Source organism: Solanum stenotomum, chromosome 2 (genome assembly GCF_019186545.1).
Source record: "Solanum stenotomum isolate F172 chromosome 2, ASM1918654v1, whole genome shotgun sequence".
Taxonomy (NCBI): Eukaryota; Viridiplantae; Streptophyta; class Magnoliopsida; order Solanales; family Solanaceae; genus Solanum; species Solanum stenotomum.
The window spans coordinates 10,610,482-10,620,257 of NC_064283.1; the positions used below are offsets into that span (position 1 = coordinate 10,610,482).

The following is a 9,776-nucleotide window of genomic DNA, read 5'->3' on the forward strand; positions in this document are numbered from 1 at the left end:
CAAATAAAAAAATAATAATTTTGTTATAGGGGTAAAATGGTAAAATCACTATATCAATTATTGTTTTTTAATAGGTGTGTCAATTTAAAAGTAGACAAGTAATTAGGGACGTAGGGAATATTTGTTATTTCACAAAATTAATACATAAATAACATTATTTTTCTTATTTTACCCTTGAGAGTCTAACCATGCAATTTAAGTCCATTTGAGCCCAAAGTAAACTTGAGTCGGTCAAGACCCAGCCCAATTTATATTGGAAAAATTACCTATATACACACCTTTTTTTCCATAATTTCCATTATTCTCTACCTTTTCTAAAATTTTCCAAAATCCCTTATTTTCCTCCTAAAACTAATTTGTCGGATACATAACTCACAATTCCAAAAATCAAAGTTTATCACTTCCTGATTTCACTCCACAAATCTCTCCCCATTTTCTTATCAGTTAATTTTTCCATTACTTTTGAAATTCAAAATGAAGTCTCTATCTTGTCAAAACTAATCCAACGTGAATTAGTTAATCTGTCCATCTCTTAAAACTATCTGTTCATCCTTTATTTTTCATTTTTCTTCTTCTTCAAAACGTTGAATCATATGGATGATGCACCATCTTTTAGTCTTGGTTTTACACAATTAAACTCAAATAACACTCGTCATGTTTTTGATTCCGAAGATATTTCTTGGGTTGAAAGCAAATCAAAAAACTGCACAATCCATTAATAATGGCGAAAGTAAACATTGACAAGTTGAAGAAGGAGCATGTAATACCGGATTTGCCGTGAGATGGAGAGCACTGGTATTATCAGTGAACAACAATGGAGGACGAGATGAGATGGAAATATCATATGGTTCTTTCTCAGTCGGAGATTGATAGGTTTTATGTTGAAGAAATTTTCGAAAAGTGGTGAGGTGCGAGTTTGCCGAATCTGTAGAAAGTTCATCACTACTAGAAAGATAAGCTCAGTAAAACTTATATATTAGATGTTTTTTTTTAAAAATCTATCAATTTTTATCACAAATCATGCATAAACGACGAAATTCATGTTTCATATTATAATGTATCAGGATTTAAGTGTAATCAGTTAGTATGTCGATCTTCTTTTATTGATTGTTGAATGTGTTTCGATTAGTTAATCAAATAATGATACATTAATGAAAATATAATGTTTCATATAGTAATTTATCAATATTTGAGCTTAATTAGTTGATACACTAAATCCTAATTTTGTTCATTATTTAAGGAGCTGTTATAATTTTCTGAAATTATTGCTAAAAAGATGATGTTCAATAGTATATCATTCAAAACATGTATTTTTTTAGTATGCATCAAATATAAAAGTTTGCTAAAATGTATCGGATACAAACATGAGATAAATGACAAGTTACTAATTTAACCATTCTTCTTTGTTTCTATCATGTTTAAGGTTTGGACAATTTTTGTATCATGTTCAATTGGTGGGCATTTTTGTATCATGTGTGGAGTTGTTGTAATTATGTGAAATTACTGATATAAAAATAATGTTCATTAATGTATCTTTCAAAACATGTACTATTCAGTATGTATCATATACACAAAGTTTACTAAAATGCATTAGGTACACACATTAGATACATTGCAAGTTACTAATTTAATTGTAATCAATTATTTTGTATCATGTTTAAGCGTTGGGTAATTCTTGTATAATGTTCAACTAGTGGGCATTTAGTATCAGATACAAATATCTGTCAGCTTGTATAGATCATCAATTGGTATTGAGTATCAGTAACTCTTTTTTTTTTTATCATTATGTATCAACTAAACATTAAGATACTTTGTAGTTACAATTATGTATCATAAGATTAACTTGACATGTTTCTCATGATGAATACCTTTGCTGAGTTCCTTAGTGACGAAATCAACATTCCATCAAATGATTTTCAAGCTGATTATCTTCGCACAAGATATGAAGCATTATTATGGAGATATGGTACTAAAAAGGCAAAGTCAGATTATGTCAGCGATAAAGATGATCCTCTAAAGCCCAAGGATCGCTTCACTCCACCGCAGCAAGATGATTTGGTTCTTGTCGAATAGCGATTATATATCAACGAATAGACACCCTTTGATGTTTTGTTTCTTTTTTAAGACAATTTTACTTAGGCTTGAGAGTGTTACTCTAAAAACGGTTTCATGTCATTTTCTGAATTTGAATATTTTTGTTACTGATTATATCATGTAAATTCTTATATTTTGTGTTTTAATTATAGTGTTGTTGATACATAACATATCTCTAATACCTAAATCTTTCACATTATTTATTTAAAGTTCAGAAACATAAGTATCAGATTCATAACTAATTTTAATCAATTGTATATAAATGAAAATGGTGTTTGTTTGATATATTACGTGTATAAGGTATTTTCCACCAGTTGAACATGATACAAAAAGGAAAATTCAAAAACACATAATTAATATTTCACTTAATGTATATGATACATTAGATATGAGTCTTATCTATACATATAAATTACATAATTATGTATTAGATTCATATAAGTTATTATTAGATAACTTAGATATGAGTTTTATCAATGCTTATAGATTCACATAAGTTAATTATGTATCAAATAAATCACTCACACACAAAATTGAACTAATTTTTATACAAAATAGAAAAAGTCACATATATTGTATCGATACTTCACATTGTTAACAATTCAAGATACTTTATTAAAATATAACAGTGCAAAATTCATATAATTGAAAAATTATTCAAAATGAACATGAATATCTTATATAAATTCAATGATTTTCTGTTCTTTGGGAAAAAATGTACAAGTCCTACGGNCTTATAGATTCACATAAGTTAATTATGTATCAAATAAATCACTCACACACAAAATTGAACTAATTTTTATACAAAATAGAAAAAGTCACATATATTGTATCGATACTTCACATTGTTAACAATTCAAGCTACTTTATTGAAATATAACAATGCAAAATTCATATAATTGAAAAATTATTCAACATGAACATGAATATCTTATATAAATTCAATGATTCACTTTTCTTTGGGAAAAAATGTACAAGTCCTACAGTTGTGACATTCGTGTCCACAACGTCCACAACAACTCGTGTATCTCGACTTTTAAAACAGTTAGATACATGTATCTCGCCTTTAATGATACATGTATCTCGCGGCCAAAATATGGTATAGAAAGTAATATTACAAGCTATCGTGAATCTTAGTAATTAGGATCTAAAGTATTGAGATTTATGTATTAATGTATCTGATACATATTCACTGCAATGTAGTAATCAGAACAGTGGGGATGCATATATGTAATATCTTGCTCTTCAAAACAGTAATTGTGTGTGCACAAGGTATTTCATCTAGTTGAAATCTCCCACAATTACATATTTTTCAAGGCTAACACTGTATCTTCTTTTAGATTCATAAACTAAAAGAATAAATTAAGACGATGCAACAATCTAAAAAGATTAAATAAGTCAATGATACATTAAATGAAATATCATTTTTTGATGTTTTTGAAGCAAGACTGATCAAAATTTTCTAATGGTTCAAGCACTGACAAACATGAAAAGATAGAAAAGAACATGCTTGAGTTCTGATCGAGGCAAATTGGACATGGCAAAGAACTTGATGACATCCACTAGTAAGACGCCCATCTCCATCTGTACCAAATTAACAACCCCATCATTCAAAAATCATTTCTTCTTTTTCTCTTGTTTGAACAAAACCAGTAAAAAAATTACCAGAATCAGCAAAATTGAACCATTTACTACTGCAACTCTTTCAAAGACACTGTTTGGTGATATCTTCTTCTCATTTGTTCAAGCCTTGGTGGATAGAACTACTCAGCCCAGTACTTGTAGCTAAACTAGCCATGTTCCATGACCAAAACCTATTGAATTATTAGGCTGGCCTAACAAGTTTCACTGTGTGTAAACCTATATCTTCCAGATACTAGGGAATTATTGTGCTAGTTTTTTTTTGTTATTATGTTAAAATGAGAACTGTGGGCTTAGACATTGCGAATAGGACGGTTCTTTTAAAAAAGTTTATTTTTTTAAGTCTAGCCTTCCATACTCAACTGATTCTTTGGTGTAGGAAAACATTGCAATGTCCATCCATTGCTAATGGGTGTGTTTCCTAACCGTGACAAGTTTCTCTTCTTGTTTCAAGAAGAGCTCCTGATCCATCAGGGCATCACAATCACATATTATCCTCAATCTCTATTTCTCTCCATTCCTCGTGAAATAGAGGAAGAGCTGGAATCTGATAGGGTTGATACATTGTTTATGGAATTATGATGATGAGTTCGACAATGCTTTGAGTTCTTGTGTGTTTCTCTAAAATAATTATGTATATAGTTTCATGCATATGTTAAATCGATCACAATTTGAGTAGTTTCCAATATGTTAAATCGATATAATTTAAGCATTTAATTCCTTTTTTCTTAAAAAATCATTTCTTTGAAATCTTTGGTTAAGAATGGATGGGATATTAATGATGCTATCATAATAGCTGGTTGTTAAATAATGTTACTACTACCAACAAATCATGCTTAAAATGCAACTTTCTTGGGAGTAACACCAATATGTCTATTTTATGTAGGTACATTTTCTTGTTTTAATTTATGAAATTGATGAGTTTGTGAGTTATGTTAAGCGTGTTTTGATGTAAATTATCATTGTTAATTATTTTTGATGAGTTTGTGTGTTAAGCTAAGCATGTTTTGAGGTAAATTATCATTGTTAAGTTAATAGGGTCGATTCTGAGTTTGAAGTTTTGCTGAATAATCAAAATCGCCGCTTTCTGCCTCTTCTTGCTGTGGTGGTAATTGAGAGCCTAACACAAGTTTGTCACCAGGAGGATCACTTGCTTCCTTAGTTCCATTTGATGTTTCAACATTTCTTGATAACTCAACTGCTGGTCCAATATGAGTATTTTGTGGTTCCTCATTCTTTGGATAATTCAAATTTTCCATCCTGAAGTCCACTGAAGTAGTCCTAATAGACTCTTCAGGCACAACTTGGTGTTTCACCCGTACCCAGTACTTGGATGATCTCGGGATTCGAGTTCTCATTAGCTCCACCCTCCAGAGCTTGCTTGGCTGAACTTGAGCTCTGCATTAGGGGAAACAGAGTTATCAGATCATAAGCCTCACGACTCACCAAATTCTAATGCACCCTTAACTGGTGTTGCTTATAATGTTTTGTTGTTCTGTTGTTTTTTGTGCAGCCAAAATGCGGCTAGTGAACCATTTCCCTCCATGGACGCAAGATCATCCGGTGGTAATTGTTGTAGTGGCAACCGTTAAAGTGTCTTGTAATCGTATTAGATAGTTTCGATAGTGTAATTGCATGATTGGACCGGATGTCATAATGATTTGAGTGAATGATGTGTTTAGCAATTGATTGAAAATTTCACCACCCCTAGTCCTAATAGACTCCTCTGGCACAACTTGTGTTTCACCCGCAACCAGTACTTGGTTGGTCTCCGGATTCGAGTTCTCATTAGCTCCACCCTCCAGAGCTTGAGTCATCTGAACATAATTATGTTAGAAATGTGCCTTTTAGTTCATTGCTTGGCTGAACTTGAGTTCTGCAATCAGGGGAAATAGACTCTGAAGAGAATAGAATATATGTAATCTTTATCATTACCTCATGGAGGTAGAGAGATTGTTTCCGAAAGACTCTCGGCTCAAGTGAAGAAAGATAGTAAACAACAATAAAACGGTACAAAGTCTACCAGAAAGAAGCAAGACAACAACTAAATAGTGTGATAATTAATAAATAGCATACTAGGATAGATTGTTGAAAACAAAAACAAACAATGTTAAGTATAAAAAATAAGAACTACAAATAAAACACAAAGTAAAATGACATATTTTGACTTATTGATTAATTAGCTCTGTTCACTTCTGTTCCAAGCTGATAGAATCATCAAAATCGAATTGGTATTTACTCCTACTAGTTTGGTCAAACAGCTTTACTTTTTATTAGTGATTGAGGACGCAAAAGGGCAATCTTGGAATTTATAAAAATATATTATTTAAAATAACTAACTTGACTTTTATTAGAAAAATCTAAACAAGACAGGCCAGTGTAATAATTCAAATCACCACAAAAATATAATGTTATCATTAAGAAACAAACTCAAGAGGAAGATCAATAAAATTATCTCTAATAGATAAGACGGGAATTTAAATTATACAACAACAACAATCCAATATAATTTCATAAGGCAGATCTAAAGAAAGTAACGCGTACGCAAATTTTACCTCCTACTTCTAAGGAAATTATAGTATAATGGAGTAATATTATATGTGGAAGCCTTTGGAACATTTGATTTTTTTAGGATGAAGCAAGAAGTGAAAGAAGATCAATTTAAAAATTGTTGCTTTGTCAAATATGGAATTTTATTTTAATATTAGATATAGCTTAAACTGAACAAGATTGATAAGAACAGAACAAATTAAAGTACTAATAAAGATGGAGGAGAAGTCTTGGTTCCATGATCAAAGATACCGGCTTTTTTGGGTGTACAGTCAATCCATAAATCTCCTCCATGCTTATATCTTCTGGCTTTGTATCTCCTGTTAATTTCCAATTGAATCCATGCAACAAATTAGCCATTGTTGTTCGAACAACCTTCATACCAAGGCTATACCCCGGGCACCTTCTCCTTCCAGAACTAAATGGCAACAACGCGAAATTTTGCCCTTTTATATCTATGTTATTTTCTATGAATCTTTCTGGAATGAACTCTTCTGCCCTATCCCAATACTTCGGATTTCTTCCTAAAGACCACGCGTTTACAAAAACAGTTGTCCCTTTTGGTACGTCATAACCCGCAACATTACAATCCTCAATAGAGTAATGGGGAGGAAGCAATGCACATAAAGGGTGAAGTCTAAATGTCTCTTTAATTATGGCATCTATATAAGGTAGCTGAGAGAAGTCCTCTTCTTCTACCCATCGTTCTTTTCCAATGGCTCTGTCAAGTTCGTGGTGTGCCTTGTCGATGATGTTTGGTCTCCTCAGAAGTTCTTGAAATGCCCACTCTATCGTTGTTGCTGTAGTATCTGTTCCACCACCTACCATATCCTGACATTGACGACAAATTAAGGAAATGGTCTATCTATATTATTCTAGTTTTAGAGAAATTAAGTAAACTTACATGTATTAATCCCATCATACTATCTGTAGTAAGCTTAATTTCAAGATTAGGGTCATCAGCAAGGTGTAACATAGCATCAACCATATCCTTTGGAATATAATGCTCCTCTGTTTGCCTCTTTGCCTTGTGATCTTCAAGTACATATTTATAAAATTCTGTCATATTCTTTCCTAATGCCTTCATTCGTTTTACGTATCCTTGCAAGTCGAACCAACTAAGCCAAGGTATCCAATCCCCAAGATTAATAACCCCACTAAGAACAAACCACTCATCAAACATCCATTGCAATCTTTCATAAGTTACTATTGAAGCATCTGAGTTTGACTGATCACTACAATATGTTTCACTCATAACCAACCTATTTATAGTGCGAAGAGTAAATAGAGTTAAATGATCTTTAAGCAAAATTGGTTTTCCTGAGAGAGCAAAAAGACGAGAAATCAAAGTTTGTCTTTCCTCAACACGAATATACTCCAATGAATTAAGTGTTCTAGGATTAAGTAGTTCGGTTAGACATATTTTTCTTGTTTGACGCCAGTGTGCACCGTAAGATGCCCATGTCATGTCTGAATAGTTATAGCTTATGTACTTACCGGCAGCTAATGGAGGGCGAGAAGCAAAGATAGTATCATGTGTTTTCAATATCTCTTTAGCCATTTCTGGAGATGATGCTATCAAAACAGGCTTCGAACCGATAATTAAGTAATTGAAGTTAAATATAGATATAATATAATTCAAGAATGCTTCAGAAATATTTATAGGGCAATTGAATAATCAATAAAAAGAGAAGAAGTGGTTGCATATTTCAAGTGGTCCCATATATTGCTATGAAAAAAATCATATTTTTTCAAGATTGCTGCAAAATTGATACTGAGAAAAATTGGTAGTTAAGTGCGTCCTCAAGTGGAAAAAAGTTAGTGCACGTGTTGCAATCTATAAAAAAGAAATCACTCTTTTGTGATTGCTTATTTTATTACATAAAGAAATGTCAAGAACACTTCTTGCATACTAGAATTGGACAAGTACATTAATATGAGTTATAATGTAGTAATGATAATCTTTTGTCCTTAATTAAAGATCTCAATTTAGAATTTTAAAAATGGAGATAATTTTGTTGGAAATATCACACCAAGTGGTTCCCTATAGTGCGCTATCTGATTTCAGTTGGAGCTCCAATACAAGCTACGGATATCAAATAAAAAATAAAATTTAAAAAAACAAGTACATTAGATATTTAATAGTGGTTCGTAGATGACAATGGCTTAGTGTAGAGGAATATTTTAACGAGATGAGGCAAGACAGAACAGAATAGGGCAAGATAAAATTTCATTCTTAAGAAATGCAAATGGAGCTAGGGAAATTGGTGGGTTAGACCTATATTTTTTATATAAAAAAAATTGGGAGCAAAATACTTCTTCCGTTCCCTTTTACTTGTCACAGTTTGACTTGACACATCAATTAAAAAAATAATTAATGATAAATGTATTTTACCAAATTATCTCCTATTAAATGATGTCTTATAAAATAATTTGAAAAATAAGTATTTAATATTGAGGGTACAACATTTGAAAAAAGTAGTCTCTTTTTGATATGTTAAAAGTGACAAATAAAAATAAAAATCTATTTTAAAAATAATTGACAAATAAAAATGAACGAAGGAAGTACTATAATTATTTTTCGATATATATTTTGTGTTAAAGAAGTTTCTAGTTTCGTTTGTGGGGTCCAGCCTATATCCCATATGTTAAAAGGAAGAAAGTCTTCCTTTTCTTAGATTTTGGTATATCTTTATTGAAATTCGCTACAGGTCAATTAATACAAAGTGAAAAATAGTCATATTTTATCTCGATGAATAAGGAGCTCTACATCATTATAGAGATAAAAATATTAGGGAGTAGAGTGAGGTATATTATAGACTATAGGGGTGTATAAAATTGAATCGAAAACTGAATTAAATCGTAAATTGAGTCAACCCTAAATAAAAACCTGACTAGTGGTTTGGTTTGACTTAGTTTGGTTTTGAAAAAAAAAAACCGATTATATTTGGGTTGGTTTGGTTTTAACTAAAAAAAACCAACACGAGACCAAACTAACCCGACATTATATATATAATTTTAAAATTTTATTTTATACATATAAATATTTACTTTGATATAATTTTTAAATATTTCTTATACTTTTTCATAGTTTTTATCTTTTAGTATATTATTTCAAGTTTGAAACTTAGAATTATGAATTGACCAATAAAAATTATAGTCCACATATGTTGATAATTATAATAAATCTTAAATCAAAATCAAATTAATACTAATGCAAAAAGAAAATCAATTCAACACTAAGAATGACAATAATATTGAATATTTGTTCTTTAGTTTTATATTGGTTTAGACAATTAAAATACATAATCTAATTTTAATTTCCTTTAATATTTAGTCATGTAACTAATACTTATTAAACTTAATTTTAGCATGATTTAGTACTTTTAAATTATGATAATTTTCATTATGACTTGTTAATTTGCAATATTTGTATTACGCGATTTCATTATTATTATTTTTGTTGGATATTTTAGTGTCATTAATCATAT

General features: G+C 30.7%; 1 protein-coding gene and 1 long non-coding RNA gene across 2 annotated transcripts in view; one reads left to right on the forward strand and one right to left on the reverse strand.

Annotated features, from left to right (window-relative positions):
* Positions 1-6,400: 6,400 nt before the first annotated feature.
* On the reverse strand, positions 6,401-7,876 carry LOC125854466 (trimethyltridecatetraene synthase-like). Its single transcript, XM_049534020.1, has 2 exons — positions 7,190-7,876; positions 6,401-7,116 (listed from the first exon to the last, which is right to left on the reverse strand). The coding sequence occupies exons 1-2, from the start codon at positions 7,844-7,846 to the stop codon at positions 6,493-6,495; spliced, it is 1,281 nt and encodes a 426-aa protein (XP_049389977.1). The 5' UTR covers positions 7,847-7,876; the 3' UTR covers positions 6,401-6,492.
* The window catches only part of LOC125854468 (uncharacterized), a 175,191-nt gene continuing 172,760 nt past the window's right edge, over positions 7,346-9,776 (forward strand). Inside the window, exon 1 of the long non-coding RNA XR_007445404.1 lies at positions 7,346-7,413. This is a non-coding gene — a long non-coding RNA (uncharacterized LOC125854468). The remainder of the gene's footprint in view (positions 7,414-9,776) is intronic.

Coding starts and splice junctions, on each gene's coding strand:
- LOC125854466 (XM_049534020.1), bottom strand. CDS start 7,846: ATGGCTAAAGAGATATTGAAAACACATGATACTATCTTTGCTTCTCGC. Junction 7,117..7,189: donor GTATGATGGGATTAATACAT/GTAAGTTTACTT, acceptor CGTCAATGTCAG/GATATGGTAGGTGGTGGAAC.